The following is an 18,974-nucleotide window of genomic DNA, read 5'->3' as shown; positions in this document are numbered from 1 at the left end:
CAGCGTGAAGGGATCATATCACTGGTCGAATAAACCAAATGGGCCAGCCCCATTGTTCCCGTGTTGAAAAGTGATGGCACTGGCGGGATTTGTGGAGACTACAAGGTTATGATCAACCGAGTTTCGAAGCAGGATCAACACCCGTTACCGAAGGCTGATGACCTGTTTACAACGCTAGCCAGGGGGAAGTCGTTCACAAAACTGGATCCGACGTCGGCCTACATGACACACGAGCTTGTCGACATGTCGAAGAAACTTGCGTGCATCAACACTCAAAGGACTGTTTATCAACAACAGGTGCTCTTTTGGAATTCGCTCGGCTACAGCCATATTTTAGAGGAACATGGAGAGTCTACTGAAGTCCATCCCCAGAACCGTCATGTTCCAAGATGACATATTGGTCACAGATCATAATTCCACTGAACATCTGAACCACCTGGAAGAGGTTCGACATGATCTGGACAAAGTGGGACTCAGACTGAAATGCTCGAAGTGTGTCTTCATGGCACCGGAAGTCAAATTCCTGGGGAGGAAAATTGCTGTTGACGGTATCAGGCCTACGGACTCAAACCAAGGCCATCAAAAATGCACCCAAGCCTCAATGTGACGAAGCTGCATTCGTTCCTTGGACTACTCAACTACTTAGGTAATTTCTTACCAAGATAGAGCACCTTATTCGAGCCACTGCACATGCTGCTAAGAAAAGGCGTCAACTGGGTTTGCGGTGCATCTCAAGATAGAGCTTTTGAGAAACCTACTCATCTACTTTGCTCTCACAAGCTGCTGATACATTATGATCCGTGTAAGCGTCGAGTATTAGCCTGTGATGCTTCGTCATATGGGGTTGGTTGTGTGCTCCAACAAGCTAATGAGTCAGGCAAATTACAACCTGTGGCATATGCTTCAAAAAGTTTGTCAAAGGCGGAAAGAGTCGACAGTATGGTAGAGAAAGAAGCACTAGCCTGTGCATATATGGCGTTAAAAAGATGCATCAGTACTTGTTTGGTCTTTGGTTTGAACTGGAAACAGATCACAAGCCACTCATTTCATTGTTTTCGGAAATCAAAGGTTTTAATATCAATGCATCGTCCCACATCCAGAGGTGGGCGCTGACATCATCTGCCTATGATTATGTAATCCGCTATAGACCTGGCACTGAGAATTGTGCCGATGCATTGAGCCATCTGCCGTTGCACACACCGGAGGTGGAAACGCCACAACCGGCAGACCACCTGTTAGTCATGGATGCTTTTGAAATTGAAGGAACCCTTGTCACGGCCCAACAAGTTAAGACCTGGATCAGCCAGGACCCGATATTAATAAAACATTGTGTCCTTTAGTGGTTATTGGCCTGCTCTACCCAAGCAAATGTGTGAGGAGACCAAACCTTACATCCGTCGCAAAGACGAACTATCATTCAATCAGATTGTATACTGTGGGGTAATCGTGGTGTTATGCCCAAGAAAGGCAGAGAGAAATTTGTGCATGATCTACAAAGCACGTATCCCAGTATTGTCATGATGAAAGCATTGCCAGGTCTCATGTATGGTGGCCGGGAATTGACTCTGATCTGGAATCATGTGTGCATCAGTGCAACACTTGCATGCAGCTTAGTAAAGCACCAGCGGAATCGCCGCTGAGTCTGTGATCGTGGCCATCTTAAATCATGGTCCAGGATCCACATCGACTTTGCAGATCCCCTCCTGGGAAAGATGTTCTTGGTTGTGGTGGATGCTTATTCCAAGAGGATACAGTGTACAATCATGTCGTCCAGCACATCCACAGCTACCATTGAGAGCCTTCGTGTCATGTTTGCTACGCATGGTCTGCCTGACCTCTTTGTAAGCGACAACGGATCTTGCTTCACCAGTATGGAGTTTCAAGAGCTCATGAAACTCAATGGTATCAAACATGTGAGGTCAGCACCATTAAAACTAGAGCGTGCGGTCCGAACCATCAAGCAGAGTGTGAAACGTGTAACTCAAGGTTCACTGCAGACTCGCTTGTCACACATATTGCTTGGTTACAGGACAAGATCCCATACGCTTACCGGGATCTCCCCTGTTGAACAATTGATGAAGACGTGCCTCAAGACCAGACTCTCTCTCGTCCACCCTGACTTGAATAATCGTGTCGAATAAAGACGTCAAAGTCAGCAAGGGTATCATGATCGCGCTACTGGGTCACGCGACATTTCTGTCAATGATCTTGTGTATGTACTGAATTATGGTCAAGGTCCCAAATGGATTGCCGGTACTGTTACAGCCAAGGAGGGTAACAGTGTTTACTGTTAAGCTCAAGAATGGGCAGAAGTGCAGGAAACATGTCGATCAGATAAAACTGTTGCACACGGATGAACCGGAACAGTCTGAGGAAGACCTAATCAGTGACCAACCAACCTACCCTTTCAGAGGACTCCGCTGTCATTGATGAATCTGGACTTTCAATCCCTGATGTGGTCATTGCCACTCCCATCAGATCGGCTACCCAACCACCAGTCATACCAGACTCCAAACGCTCGCCCAAGGCTGGAGTTCAACTCGAGAGCGGAAAGCCCCGGACCATGTCAATTTGTAAAAAGACCGTTACATAACAATATCCCCTTTAAGATAGTATGTATGTATGTATGCTTGGGTTTACTAGCCACCAGGTGGCGCCACTGTCGGAGGTCATTGGACTGTGCGCACATGTGTGTGGCCCAGGTACAAAAGGCCAGCCATCTTGCAATGTAACCACTTTGGGCCCTAATAAAGCAGAGCCAGGTTTGTATCTGTTCGGAGTTTACAGTATTCAGTCTGAACATAAGAACATAAGAATTAGGATCAGGAGTAGGCCATCAAGCCCCTCGAGCCTGCTCAGCCATTCAACAAGAACATGGCTGATCTGGCCGTGGACTCAGCTCCACTTACCCGCCCGCTCCCCATGACCCTTAATTCCCTTATTGGTTAAAAATCTATCTATCTGTGATTTGAATACATTCAATGAGCTAGCCTCAACTGCTTCCTTGGGCAGAGAATTCCACAGATTCACAACCCTCTGGGAGAAGAAATTCCTTCTCAACTCGGTTTTAAATTGGTTCCCCCGTATTTTGAGGCTGTGCCCCTTACATCTAGTCTCCCCGACCAGTGGAAACAACCTCTCTGCCTCTATCTTGTCGACCCCTTTTCATTATTTTAAATGTTTCTATAAGATCACCCCTCATCCTTCTGAACTCCAACGAGTAAAGACCCAGTTTACTCAATCTATCATCATAAGGTAACCCCCTCATCTCCGGAATCAGCCGAGTGAATCGTCTCTGTACCCCCTCCAAAGCTAGTATATCCTTCCTTAAGTAAGGTGACCAAAACTGCACGCAGTACTCCAGGTGCGGCCTCACCAATACCCTGTACAGTTGCAGCAGGACCTCCCAGCTTTTGTACTCCATCCCCCTCGCAATGAAGGCCAACATTCCATTCGCCTTCCTGATTACCTGCTGCACCTGCAAACTAACTTTTTGGGATTCATGCACAAGGACCCCCAGGTCCCTCTGCACCACAGCATGTTGTAATTTCTCCCCATTCAAATAATATTCCCTTTCACTTTTTTTTTCCAAGGTGGATGACCTCACACTTTCCGACATTATATTCCATCTGCCAAACCTTAGCCCATTCGCTTAACCTATCTAAATCTCTTTGCAGCGCCTCTCTGTCCTCTACACAACTCACTTTCCCACTAATCTTTGTGTCATCTGCAAATTTTGTTACACTACACTCTGTCCCCTCTTCCAGGTCATCTATGTATATTGTAAACAGTTGTGGTCCCAGCACCGATCCCTGTGGCACACCACTAACCGCCGATTTCCAACCCGAAAAGGACCCATTTATCCCTTAGACAAGAAGGGAAAGGAGGTGGGGTAGCTCTGTTAATAAAAGATGATATCAGGGCAGTTGTGAGGGATGATATTGGCTCCAATGAACAAAATGTTGAATCATTTGTGGGTGGAGATTAGAGATAGTAAGGGGAAAAAGTCACTGGTCGGCGTAGTTTATAGGCCCCCAAATAATAACTTCACGGTGGGGCGGGCAATAATCAAGGGAATAATGGAGGCATGTAAAAAGGAACGGCAGTAGCCATGGGGGATTTTAACCTACATATCGATTGGTCAAATCAAATCGCACGGGGTAGCCTGGAGGAGGAATTCATAGAATGCATATGGGATTGTTTCTTAGAACAGTATGTAACAGAACCTACAAGGGAGCAAGCCATCTTAGATCTGGTCCTGTGTAATGAGACAGGAAAAATAAACAATCTCCTAGTAAAAGATGCTCTCGGAATGAGTGATGACAGTATGGTTGAATTTGTAATACAGATTGAGGGTGAGGAAGTTGTGTCAGAAACGAGCATACTATGCTTAAACAAAGGGGACTACAGTGGGATGAGGGCAGAGTTGGCTGAAGTAGACTGGAAACAAAGACTAAACGGTGGCACAATTGAGGAACAGTGGAGGACTTTTAAGGAGCTCTTTCATAGTGCGCAACAAAAATATATTCCAGTGAAAAAGAAGGGCGGCAAGAGAAGGGATAACCAGCCGTGGATAACCAAGGAAATGAAGGAAAGTATCAAATCAAAGACCAATGCGTAGAAGATGGCCAAGGTTAGTGGGAAACTAGAAGATTGGGAAAATTTTAAGCAACAGCAAAGAATGACTAAAAAAGCAATAAAGAAAGGGAAGATAGATTGTGAAGGTAAACTTGCGCAAAACATAAAAACAGATAGTAAAAGCTTTTACAGATATATAAAACGGAAAAGAGTGACTAAAGTAAATGTTGGTCCCTTAGAAGATGAGAAGGGAGATTTAATAATGGGAAATGTGGAAATAGCTGAGACCTTAAACAATTATTTTGCTTTGGTCTTCACAGTGGAAGACACAAAAACCATGCCAAAATTTGCAGGCCACAGGAATGTGGGAAGGGAGGACCTTGAGACAATCACTATCACTAGGGGGTAGTGCTGGACAGGCTAATGGGACTCAAGGTAGACAAGTCCCCTGGTCCTGATGAAATGCATCCCTGGGTATTAAAAGAGATGGCAGAAGTTATAGCAGATGCATTCGTTATAATCTACCAAAATTCTCTGGACTCTGGGGAAGTACCAGCGGATTGGAAAGCAGCTAATGTAACGCCTCTGTTTAAAAAAAGGGGGCAGGCAAAAGGCAGGTAACGATAGGCCGGTTAGTTTAACATCTGTAGTGGGGAAAATGCTTGAAACTATCATTAAGGAAGAAATAGCGGGACATCTAGATAGGAATAGTGCAATCAAGCAGACGCAGCATGGATTCATGAAGGGGAAATCATGTTTAACTAATTTACTGGAATTCTTTGAGGATATAACGAGCATGGTGGATAGAGGTGTACCGATGGATGTGGTGTATTTAGATTTCCAAAAGGCATTCGATAAGGTGCCACACAAAAGGTTACTGCAGAAGATAGAGGTACGTGGCGTCGGAGGAAATGTTTAGCATGGATAGAGAATTGGCTGGCGAACAGAAAGCAGAGAGTCGGGATAAATGGGTCCTTTTCCAGTTGGAAATCGGTGGTTAGTGGTGTGCCACAGGGATCAGTGCTGGGACCACAACTGTTTACAATATACATAGATGACCTGGAAGAGGGGACAGAGTGTAGTGCAACAAAATTTGCAGATGACACAAAGATTAGTGGGAAAGCGGGTTGTGTAGAGGACTCAGAGAGGCTGCAAGGAGATTTGGATAGGTTAAGCGAATGGGCTAAGGTTTGGCAGATGGAATACAATGTCGGAAAGTGTGAGGTCATCCACCTTGGGGAGGAAAAAAAACAGCAAAAGGGAATATTATTTGAATGGGGAGAAATTACAACATGCTGTGGTGCAGAGGGACCTGGGGGTCCTTGTGCATGAATCCCAAAAGGTTATTTTGCAGGTGCAGCAGGTAATCAGGAAAGCGAATGGAATGTTGGCCTTCATTGCGAGAGGGATGGAGTACAAAAGCAGGGACGTCCTGCTGCAACTGTATAAGGTATTGGTAAGGCCGCACCTGGAGTACTGCGTGCAGTTTTGGTCACCTTACTTAAGGAAGGATATACTAGCTTTGGAAGGGGTACAGAGACGATTCACTAGACTGATTCCAGAAATGAGGGGGTTACCTTATGATAGATTGAGTAGACTGGGTCTTTACTCGTTGGAGTTCAGAAGGATGAGGGGTGATCTTATAGAAACATTTAAAATAATGAAAGGGATAGACAAGATGGAGGCAGAGAGGTTGTTTCCACTGGTAGGGGAGACTAGAACTAGGGGGCACAGCCTCAAAATACGGAGGAGCCAATTTAAAACCGAGTTGAGAAGGAATTTCTTCTCCCAGAGGGTTGTGAATCTGTGGAATTCTCTGCCCAAGGAAGCAGTTGAGGCTAGCTCATTGAATGTATTCAAGTCACAGATAGATAGATTTTTAACCAATAAGGGAATTAAGGGTTATGGGGAGAGGGCGGGTAAGTGGAGCTGAGTCCACGGCCAGATCAGCCATGATCTTATTGAATGGCGGAGCATGCTCGCGGTGCTAGATGGCCTACTCCTGTTCCTAATTCTTATGTTCTTATGTTCTTATCCCGACTCTCTGCTTTCTGTTAGCCAGCCAATTCTCGAACCTTGCTGATACATTTCCTCTGACTCCACGTACCTTTATCTTCTGCAGTAACCTTTTGTGTGGCACCCTATCGAATGCCTTTTGGAAATCTAAATACACCACATCCATCGGTACACCTCTATCCACCATGCACGTTATATTCTCAAAGAATTCCAGTAAATTAGTTAAACATGATTTTCCCTTCATGAATCCATGTTGCGTCTGCTTGATTGCACTATTCCCATCTAGATGTCCCGCTATTTCTTCCTTAATGATAGCTTCAAGCATTTTCCCCACTACAGATGTTAAACTAACCGGCCTATCGTTACCTGCCTTTTGTCTGCCCCCCTTTTTAAACAGAGGCGTTACATTAGCTGTTTTCCAATCCGCTGGTACCTCCCCAGAGTCCAGAGAATTTTGGTAGATTATAACGAATGCATCTGCTATAACTTCCGCCATCTCTTTTAATACCCAGGGATGCATTTCATCAGGACCAGGGGACTTGTCTACCTTCAGTCCCATTAGCCTGTCCAGCACTACCCCGCTAGTGATAGTGATTGTCTCAAGGTTCTCCCTTCCCACATTCCCGTGACCAGCAATTTTTGGCATGGTTTTTGTGTCTTCCACTGTGAAGACCAAAGCAAAATAATTGTTTAAGGTCTCAGCCATTTCCACATTTTTCATTATTAAATCCCCCTTCTCATCTTCTAAGGGACCAACATTTACTTCAGTCACTCTTTTCCGTTTTATATAATTGATAAAAGCTTTTTACTATCTGTTTTTATGTTTTGCGCAAGTTTACTTTCGTAATCTATCTTTCCTTTATTGCTTTCTTAGTCATTCTTTACTGTTGTTTAAAATTTTCCCAATCTTCTAGTTTCCCACTAACCTTGGCCACCTTATACGCATTGGCTTTTAATCTGATACTCTCCTTTATTTCCTTGGTTATCCACGGCTGGTTATCCCTTCTCTTACCGCTCTTCATTTTCACTGGAATATATTTTTGTTGAGCACTATGAAAGAGCTCCTTACAAGTCGTCCATTGTTCCTCAATTATGCCACCATTTTAGTCTGTGTTCCCAGTCTACTTTCGCCAACTCTGCCCCCATCCCACTGTAGCCCCCTTTGTTTAAGCATAGTATGCTCGTTTGAGATACTACTTCCTCACCCTCAATCTGTGTTACAAATTCAACCATAGTGTGATCACTCATTCCGAGAGGATCTTTTACAAGGAGATCATTTATTATTCCTGTCTCATTAAACAGGACCAGATCTAAGATAGCTTGCTCCCTCGTAGGTTCTGTAACATACTATTCTAAGAAACAATCCCGTATGCATTCTGTGAATTCCTCCTCAAGGCTACCCCGTGCGATTTGATTTCACCAATCGATATGCAGGTTAAAATCCCCCATGATTACTGCCGTTCCTTTTTCACATGCCTCCATTATTCCCTTGATTATTGTCTGCCCCACCGTGAAGTTATTATTTGGGGGCCTTTCAACTACGCCCACCAGTGACTTTTTCCCCTTACTATCTCTAATCTTCACCAACAATGATTCAACATTTTGTTGCTTAGAGCCAATATCGTCTCTCACAACTGCCCTGATATCATCCTTTAACAGAGCTACCCCACCTCCTTTCCCTTCTTGTCTATCTTTCCGAATTGTAAGATATCCCTGTCTGTTAAATTCCCAGTCTTGGCCACCCTGCAACCACTTTCTGTAATGGCCAACAAATCATACCCATTTGTAATGATTTGTGCCGTCAACTCATTTACTTTATTTCGAATGCTGTATGCGTTTAGGTAGAGTGTTTTAATACTAGTTTTTAAACCATGATTTTTAGTTTTGACCCCTCCTGCAGCCCCTTTATATTCATACATATTGTCCCTTCCTATCACCTTGTGGTTTACACTTACCCCAGTGCTACTCTGCTCTGTTGCCTCCTGCCTTTTGCATTCTTTCTTAGGGTCCTGTTCATCTGAGCTCTCACCACTCTAACTAGCTCAGAGCCCTCTCCTGGGTTCTGAATACTCTTCGCATTGAGGCACCGAGCTTTCATGCTTGCCTTTTTATTGCACTTTGACCCTTGAGAATTTTGCTGTACAGTGGCCCTTTTTGTTTTTTGCCTTGGGTTTCTCTGCCCTCCACTTTTACTCCTCTCCTTTCTGTCTTTCGCTTCTGTCTCCATTTTGTTTCCCTCTTTCTCCCTGCATTGGTTCCCATCCCCCTGCCATATTAGTTTAACTCCTCCCCAACAGCACTAGCAAACACTCCCCCTCGGACATTGGTTCCGGTCCTGCCCAGGTGCAGACCGTCCGGTTTGTACTGGTCCCACCTCCCCCAGAACCAGTTCCAATGCCCCAGGAATTTGAATCCCTTCCTGCTGCACCACTGCTCAAGCCACGTATTCATCTGAGCTATCCTGCGATTCCTACTCTGACTAGCTCGTGGCACTGGTAGCAATCCCGAGATTATTACATTTGAGGTCCTACGTTTTAGTTTAGCTCCGAGCTCCTTAAATTTGTCTCGTAGGATCTCATCCCTTTTTTTACCTATATCGTTGGTACCAATGTGCACCACGACAACTGGCTGTTCACCCTCCCTTTTCAGAATGTCCTGCACCCGCTCCGAGACATCCTTGACCCTTGCACCAGGGAGGCAACATACCATCCTTGAGTCTCGGTTGCGGCCACAGAAACGCCTATCTATTCCCCTTACAATTGAATCCCCTATCACTATCGCTCTGCCACTCTTTTTCCTGCCCTTCTGTGCAGCAGAGCCAGCCACGGTCCCATGAACTTGGCTGCTGCTGCCCTCCCTGATGAGTCATCCCCCTCAACAGTACTCAAAGCGGTGTATCTGTTTTGCAGGGGGATGACTGCAGGGGACCCCTGCACTACCTTCCTTGCACTGCTCTTCCTGCTGGTCTTCCATTCCCTATCTGGCTGTGGACCCTTCACCTGCGGTAAGACCAACTCGCTACACGTGCTACTCACGTCATTTTCCGCATCGTGGATGCTCCAGAGTGAATCCACCCTCAGCTCCAATTCCGCAACGCGGACCGTCAGGAGCTGGAGGCAGATACACTTCCCGCACACGTAGTCGTGTCCCTGAGTTCCCACATGGTACAGGAGGAGCATATCACGTGACCGAGCTCTCCTGCCATGACTTAACCCTTAGATACACTTAAATTGGCAACAACAATGCTGAAGTTTACTCACTGTTATAGAAGAGAAAAAAGAAAAACTACTTACCAATCACCAGCCAATCACTTACCCCCTTGGCTGTGATGTCACCTTTCTGTTTCTTTGTACTTTTTTACTTTCTCCCTGTAGCTGAGTTACTGCATACACAACACCCACCAGTGACTTTTCCCCCTTATTATTCCTTATCTTCAAACTGATTCAACATCTTGATCTTCTGAGCCAATATCGTTTCTCACTAACGCTCTGATCTCATCCTTTATTAACAGAGCTACTCCTGTCCTTTTCCTTTCTGTCTGTCCTTCCGAATTGTCAAATAACCCTGAATATTTCATTCTCAGCCTTGGTCACCTTGCAACCACGTCTCTGATGGCTATCAGATCATACCCATTTGTATCCATTTGTGCCGTCAACTCATTTATTCTGTTATGAATACTGTGCATTGAGATAAAGAGCTTTTCAATTTTTTTTTTACCATTTTTTTCCTGCCTCGCTCTGGTTTTCATTTCCCCCAGTGCGACCCTGCTCTATTGTCTTCTCCTTATTCTTTGACTTTTTTAATTCCTGCTCACCTGAACTACTCCCCCTCCCCCCCCCCCCGTTCCCCCTAATTAGTCTAACGCCCTCTCTACAGCCCTGGTTATTCGATTTGCCAGGACCCTAGTCCCAACATGGTCTAAGTGGAGCCCGTCCCAACGGAACAGCTCCCGCTTTCCCCAGTACTGGTGCCAGTGTCCCAGTTGTGTGGATAGGGGTTCGACCAACGTTCCCTACAAGCTGCGCAGCCGCCCAGCTCTCTGCCGGTCCCTTGTAGCCCGGGACGGGCTTTTCCTTTGTTAAAGTTCATGCGCGTGAACCTGTGACTGGGCCACACAGCCCCTTAAAGGGGTCGTGCACCCAAAAATAAAATTAGGGGAAACATTGGTTTGGATACATCTCAATTCTTGAAGTCTGTATTTTTAATCATTATTTGTGAGGTGTGACTCGTTACTTTAAATTTGTATGGTATGGGAGAGTTTCTCAGCTGTTTGCGAAATTCTGTGAACTTATTTTCTCCATGTTGACGAGGATACACGTTGCTGATGTATGCAAATGTCACTTCAAAGACAGATGAGTTAACCAAAATTGTTTGACACGTAACACTGGTCCTTTATGCTATTTGTGGAATTTTTCTGGATGCATAACAACTACCATTTTTACAACAACAGTGACTGTACTATTAAGTAATTCATTGTATATTGAGTGAGCCGATAAGGCGTTCTATAATGCAAGTTTTTTTTTCTTTGTTTGAGTGTAATGCTGTTTTGATGATGTTGGTTAGGACAGTAAGAGAGAGATGCTCCAGCAGAGACCTGTGACCCACGAGTGCCACACCCTCTGATTCCTGCTTGCAGTGTCTCTCCAGTCTCTATTGGGCTTGTATTTGAACTGCCTCCAGTAGTAACTCTCAGGTACTGTTGGAGGGAAGAAATCTTTGCCCTTTACATTACACATCAGTGAAGGTAGTGCACACTACACATGATGGGAAACTATCCAGGTGAAACCCCACCACAACGGCATAAGGAATCGATAGCCCAGGGAGATGGAAACCACTTCAGTCCAAAATACAAATACCTTATAAACCGAAGGTTTTACTTGGAATATAATTGGGCTAACACAATTTTTTTTTAAAAAACACAGTTCACAAAGAACTTTCCTCAACAGGCTGCTTGGGGCACCTATGAAGAAATCATTTTTGAAACTGGTGGATCTCTCATAGCTTTGTTGTGGGGCTTCGGAGAATACTGTAGGAGCTTGTGAGCGACTTGATAGAGACAGGAAGGGTTTCGATAGAGTAAATTAGGAGAAACTGCTTCTAGTGGCAGATGGTCGGTAACCAGAGGACACAAATTTAAGGTCATTGGCAAAAGGACCAGAGGCGAGATGAGGAAACATTTTCTTTTCACACAGCGAGTTGTTATGATCTGGAATGCACTGCCGGAATGGGTGGTGGAAGCAGAAGAAAAGAGTGTTTGAAGACCAGGCCCTCAAACTTGCCACAAAGCTCATGGTCGACAGGCTTGTCGTAATACCCGCCCTCCTGTATGGCTCAGAAACATGGACCATGTGCAGTAGACACCTCAAGTCATTGGAGAAATACCACCAACGATGTCTCCGCAAGATCCTACAAATCTCCTGGGGGGACAGATGCACCAACGTTAGTGTCCTCGACCAGGCCAACATCCCCAGCATTGAAGCACTGACTACATTTGATCAGCTCCGTTGGGCAGACCATGCCAGGCATGAGACTCCCAAAGCAAGCGCTCTACTTGGAACTCCTTCTCGGCAAGCAAGCCGAAGGTGGGCAGCGGAAACATTACGAGGACACCTTCAAAGCCTCCCTGATAAAGTGCAACACCCCCACTGACAGCTGGGAGTCCCTGGCCAAAGACCGCCCTAAGTAGAGGAAGTGCATCCGGGAGGGCGCTGAGCACCTCGAGTCTCATCACCGAGAGCATGCAGAAATCAAGCACAGACAGCGGAAAGAGCGTGCGGCAAACCAGTCCCACCCACCCCTTCTCTCAACGACTCTCTGTCCCACCTGTGACAATGACTGAGATGGATGTACAGTCCAATACGAGAACCAAAGAACTCGTGCTAAGAGTCGAAGCAAGTCTTCCTTGATTCCGAGGGACTGCCTCTGATGATGATACTTCAAAAGCAACTCATGGACTGTAAAGCGCTTTGGGACGTCTGGTAGTTGTGAAAGATGCTATATAAATACAAGTCTTTTCTTTCTTTCAAAAGGGAATTGTATAAATACTTAGACAGATTTTGTAGGACTATGGGGAAAGAGCAGGGGAGTGGGATGAATAGGATTGCTCTTTCAAAGAGCCGGCACAGGCATGATGGGCCGAATGGCCACCCTCTGTGCTGTATCATTCTATGATTCTATAGTGATTGCATAATTAATTATCAAATGTTATCCTTGTTGAACAGTTTCTTTGCCTGTTTGGGTAAGTTTTCTGCTGCAATCTTTGTAGTGCGGTATAATCGACAAAAGGAAACCACCCAACATTCCCTTTCTGTCACATAGAAAGTTTCTGAAAAAGTGCTTTTCAACAGAATTTTCTGTGTCAGTTAGGGTATTTTTGATTCTCGTATGTTTGTCATTTCAAAACAAAACTGAACAATATCGCAATAGAAGCTGTAGAGAGAAACAAGATATAACCTGTCCTTCCACCTCAGGGAGCTGAACTCTAAATACACCCAAGATTAATGGGATCTCGCCCCCGTTCCCAAGAGCTGGCAGACAATGTTTTGGGGAGGTATCTGATTAGATTCTCAGGAGTGAATGCTCACAGCAGATAATTGTCCCCAATTGAGTATTAATCTCGCAGAGAAATCTCAAGGGTGATTGGTGTGGGACATGTTGATGTCACGGTGGTGCAGTGAAAGGTTCAGTTCTAATTTTGGGGTTAAGGCTGGGTATGGAGTAGAGTGGAGCAAGTTTTGCTGTCTGTTGAACCTCGACTTTCATTTTAAATCAATAAAAGAAAGAAAGGCGTGCATTTAGATGTCACCTTTCATGACCACCGGATGTCTCAAAGTGCTTTACAGCCAATTAAATAGTTTTGAAGTGTAGTCGCTGTTGTAATATGGGAAATGCGGCAGCCAATTTGCACACAAGCAAGCTCCCACAAACAGCAATGTGATAATGACCAGATACTCTGTTTTTGTTATGTTGATTGAGAGGTAAATATTGGCCAGGACACCAGTGATGACTCGTTTGCTCTTCTTCAAAATAGTGTCATGGAATCTTTTACGTCCATTTGAGAGAGCAGTTGGGGCCTCGGTTTAACGTCTCAAACAAAAAATCCCCAAAAATTCATTGGTGCAACATGAGTAAAGCACTGAAAATGGCCTCCTACAAACACCTAACCAATGCAGCTTTCGCACACTTTGGGCTCCTGTTTTGCCCCACTGTCTGTTGCTGTATCTGCTGTTCAGCTGAACACCCGTGCAATGATTAACCGAATTGTTGTGACAATTACTAAACACAACTATTGACTTGAGCTTGTTGCTTCCTCATAGGTAAGGTACTCAAATTATTAAACAGCTGGTGTGCACTATTGGCTTGTGGAAAGCAGCAATGAAACCCGCAGTGTGTTGCTAGAAAAATGGCTGAACTAAATAAAATACACACCCCAGACCCCAGAAACCCAAGCATAGAACGACACAGAAATTACAACATGGAAGCAGGCTGTTTTGGCCAACCACTATCGTTTATCCTCTACGTGAGTAGCAGTCCTAATCCCGTGTGCCTGCCCTGTTCCTATATCTCTTTATTCTCCCATCCCTTTATCCCCCTTTCCTTCAAACACCTATCGAACCAATAGATCAGGTCAAAGCTCTGCAGCCCTGCCACATCTAGCAACATTAAACAATTAAAGGGAGAAGGAGGCTCCATGAACACCCCGATCATCGATAATGGCAGAGCCCAGCATGTTAGTGCAAAACAGAAGGCTGAAATGGTCGCAACCATCTTCAGGCAGAAGTGCCACATGGATGGTTCTTCTCGGCCTCCTCCTGAAGTCCCAACCCATCACAGATGCCAGTCTTCGGCCAATTCGCTTCACTCTACTTGATATCAAGAAACAACTGAGTGCACTGGACATGGCAAAAGGTATGGGTCCTGACAACATCCCGGCTGTAGTGCTGAAAATTTGTGCTCTAGACCTAACCAAGCTGTTCCAGTACAGCTGCAACACTGGCATTTACCTGACCATGTGGACAATTGCCCACAAAAAGCAGACCGAATCCAAACCTGCCAATTACCATCCTATCAGTCTACTCTCAATCATCAGCAAAGTCATGGAAGGAGTCATCAACAGTGCTAACAAGCAGTACTTGCTCACCAATAACCTGGTCATTTTAGTTACACCAGTACCGCTCGGATCCAGACTTCATTACAGCCTTGGTCCAAACATAGACAAAAGAGCTAAATTCCAGAGGTGAGGTGAGAGTGAGATCAAGGCAGCATTCGACCGAGTGTGGCACCAAGGACATCTCATAATATTGAAGTCAATGGGGATCAGGGGGGAAACTCTTCATTGACTGGAGTCATAACTAGCACAAAGAAAGATGGTTGTGGTTATTGGAGGCCAATCAGCCCATCCCCAGGACATCACTGCAGGAGTTCCTCAGGACAATGTCCTTGGCCCAACTACCTTCAGCTGCTTCATCAATGACCTTCCCTCCATCATAAGGTCAGAAATGAGGCTGTTTGCTGATGATTGCTCAGTGCTTCACTCCATTCGTAATTCCTCAGATAATGAAGCAGTCCATGCCCCCATTCAGCAAGACTTGGACAACAGCCAGGCTTGGGCTGATGTGTGGTGTGGATAGTGCCAGGCAATGACCATCTCCCAACAAGAGAGAGTCTAACCATCTCCCCTGTACATTCAAGTGCATTACCATCACAGAATTCTCTGCCATCAACATCCTTGGCGTCACCATTGACCAGAAGTTCAACTGAACCAGCCATAAAAATGCTGTGACTCCCCAAAGCTTCCCACCACCTACAAGGCACAAGTCAGGAATGTGATGGAATACTCTCCACTTGCCTGGATAGGTAAAACTGCAACAACACTCCAGCTCAACCACCATCCAGTGTGTACTATCTACAGGATGCACCAGCAATTTGCAAAGACTTCTTCAACAGCACCTCCCAAATCTGTGATCACCACCTAAAAAGACAAGGGCAGCCGGTGCATCACATCCAAGTTCCCGTCCAAGTCACACACCATCCCAACATGGAGAAATATTGCCATTTCTTCATCACTGCTTGGTTAAAGTCCTCAAACTTCCTACCTAATAGCATTTTGGGAGTACCTTCACTACACCGCAGTTCAAGAAGGTCAATCATGGATGGGCAGTAGATGCTGGCCTTGCTAGGAACGCCCACATACCAAGAATGAATTTAAAACAAACTGTTCTTAAATGTTGACATGGTCACTGCTTCATTCGCTAACTCCGGTAGCGCATTTCACAGCCTCAAATCCCTCCACGTAAAAAGGTTTCACCTGCTTGTTGGGTTCTTGTACTGTATTGTCATATGTCTGTATTGCCCTTAAGTCAGTTTATTTATAGGATATTGACATACATCCTTTACCTTAAATGCAAGTTTGAGGACTAGGACATACTGAAAACGTCTGATTAATACCTTTTATTAAATCAAACCAATCATATAATAAATCACAGCCCATTGCAAACAATATGTTAAGTCCTGGGTTCTTATTAACTTCTGAGACGTCAGTTTGATAATTAATTAAAGTCCATGCAAACTCAGTTTGACACAACATTAATACAGTTTAACAAGAGTCCATCAGATCAATTCTAAGACAAGTAGCAATTAAGTCGTTGACTACAGACTTGCGTGCTTGGAGGACACTTGGTTGGGTTCAGGTGCGATCTCCCGTTTATTTAAATATATATATTTTTTTAATTATTCACGCAATATGAGCGTCACTGGAAAGGCTAGCATTTATTGCCCATCCCGAATTTCCCTTGAGAAGGTTGTGGAGAGCCGCCGCTTTGAACCACTGCTGTCTGTGTGGTGAAGGTGCTCCCACAGTACTGTTAGGTAGGATGTTGCAAAATTTTGGCCCTGTGACGATGCGGCTATATATTTCCAAGTCAGAATAGTGTGTGTTGGTGTGTTCTCCTGAAGTGACAAAATAGCAAAAGCTTTGTTTCATTCCTGATAGTAATTTCATGGTCACATTTGTGACTTTACAATTCACTTACTGTTACGTCCATAATAAAGTAATGCGATTGAGTACTGTAGACATGATTAAGTGTGACCTGAGCTCCTTTATTCAAACTCCAGAGTGTTGGTACAGCATGGGAGACCTGCTTATATACAGTGCTCCCAAGGGATGCTGGGATCCCTTGGGACTCCAACAGATAAGCCCTGGTGGCAGTAGAATACTGGTTACATAGGGTTGCATACATAACACTTGCATCATCAAGATTTGTTGGATATCTTATGACCCTTAGGTTATCAAACAGACTGCTGAACATGTACACCATAGGGGTCTTATCCTCATCAATATCCTTTACCATTGTCTAAAGTTATCATCCTTTTTTTTGTTATCTTAACAGTCTTTGCTTCTTATCTTTGTTCTTCCTGAACGATGACTTTATTCAGCAGTGTCATTGTGATCAAAAGATACAATTTTTGAGCGCACTGTTTAAACCATTCTGATCATGTGTTGTTGGACCAGAATTCCTACTTTAGCTGTTCTGTCTTTGTTCTGTATTTAAAAAAAAATGTAAAAACAGATATATATTCTTACTGTTCTTTGTCCTAAATCTCTTAGAATTAATCTTATTGGGCCCTCATTCTAGACTCCTCAACCACTGGAAACAGTCGGTGTCTATCTGCCCCATTTCTTCATTATTTTAAAGGCCTCTATCAAATCAGAAAGAACAAACAAACCTGCATTCGTATAGCACCTTTCATGTCCACGGGATGTCCCAAAGCACTTATACAGACAATGAAGTTGTTTTGAAGTCTAGTCACTGTTGCAATGTAGCCAAATCACATGACACCTCCTCTGATCCAATGTAAACAGCCCCAGTGCCTCCTTGAGCTGGAACAGTTAGTGCTGACACTGCCTGGAAAATTTTTTTCTTTTCCTGATGCCGATGAGTGCAAGATTCAAGAAAACCAACCTGGAGAAACAAAACTGAATATCCTCATGACATTGAGTTGCTCCAAGGTTTATCTATCAGCACTGGCTCCCAGCTGGAGTGTCAAAAGAAATTGCAGCCCTTAGAGAGGAGATAGGTTGGGTCAGTCCCTGGTTAGCCATTCCCTCCATGTTGTACGCTAACATTTTGTTGTGTTTTGCAGAATCTGTATCTTCTCAGCAAGAGATTGAGTTGCGACTCGCAGCACTGAAGAAGGACCCTCTGCGACCGATACCCTCCACCATGGAGATGGAGGACAGGTTATCCCTGTTGAAGGGATGGACCCCACCTTCACAGGCCCCCAAACCTGTAAGGATCCAGTATTTCCTTCTACCATTCTGCAAGTACAGATTATGAACCGATGTTGTTTTGAGGCTGGTATAAAAGCTCAGAAGTGCCTAATTTTTGCCAGAGAACAAATGTCAAACAGTTAAGAACTGAGTGAAGTACACTTCCCTTAACATTGTGTCCTTCTAACGAAGCTCCACTACTGCCTGTAATCTGGATCTGATGTCATGCACACCAGAGTGGCAGGAAGTGCCATGCAAGGTGGACACAACCCCACATGGCTCCTAGCGGCCCTCCAGTGCCTCACTAAACGAGCAGGTTTAAGTCTAGTGGTTGGCAAGTATTTGACTGAGGCCGAGCCCGAGCCTGACCCTGGCTGAGATCAGCTGAGCTCAGTGCAGACTGGGAATTAACTTTACAACCTTCTGGTGTTACCTGTGCTGAGTGCTCAGTGTTCTTGACACTGGGTCATATGAGCAGCTTTGAATGTGTCCATGTTTTTGCTTCAGTGTTGTAAAAATTAATACAGCAAAGTGAATTTCCCCAAGCATGGCCCTTCGCCCATTCAAGAACCACAGAGTCCCATGTTATTTCGTTACCCAAAGCCGCTGCATTCTCTTTGCTTACATGTATGTCTCTAATCTTGAGGAACATTATCAAGGGGAGATCCAACAAATGCCTTATTAATTTAGATGAAAGTTGTAGGTGAAAAGTTTGTCCTTTGTAAATACCGGTTGTGATGAGAATTGAGCCCAAGGTCAGGTACCTGTCTGTATCGGGACTTCTCATTTGTGGCGAGCCCTCCTAAACCTGGCTTTTTACAAGTATGACATTGCTTCTTGTGATGAAGCTTTCAAAGAGAACCTTTGTTACGCCACTTTGTATGAGGTTCAGCTGAGTATTTCTGTTAAATTATATTTTTTGCACCAAAGCATTACACTTGTAGGTCAGGTTTAGCTAGTGTTAGAAGCAGAGGAAAGATCCCTCTGTTGTGCACCAACAGTAACTGCAAGCTGAGCAGTCCCCTCCTGCTCCATTGTGATAGTTACCCATTTCCCACACCAGCCATCCTATGGCCTCTCTTAGATTGTCAAATTAAGGCTGAGTTAGGTG

General features: G+C 44.7%; 1 protein-coding gene across 2 annotated transcripts in view; it reads left to right on the top strand.

Moving 5' to 3' along the window:
* zfyve19 (zinc finger, FYVE domain containing 19) overlaps positions 1-18,974 on the top strand; it is an 89,769-nt gene that overhangs the window by 39,068 nt on the left and 31,727 nt on the right. For both annotated transcript variants that reach the window (XM_070878780.1, XM_070878779.1), the window contains exon 5: positions 17,737-17,882. In XM_070878780.1, the coding sequence (XP_070734881.1) occupies positions 17,737-17,882 (146 nt within the window). The remainder of the gene's footprint in view (positions 1-17,736; positions 17,883-18,974) is intronic.

Source organism: Pristiophorus japonicus, chromosome 4 (assembly GCF_044704955.1).
Source record: "Pristiophorus japonicus isolate sPriJap1 chromosome 4, sPriJap1.hap1, whole genome shotgun sequence".
In the NCBI taxonomy this organism is placed as follows: Eukaryota; Metazoa; Chordata; class Chondrichthyes; family Pristiophoridae; genus Pristiophorus; species Pristiophorus japonicus.
The sequence above is the reverse complement of the archived record's forward strand: the minus strand, read 5'-3'. Positions and strand labels throughout refer to the sequence as shown.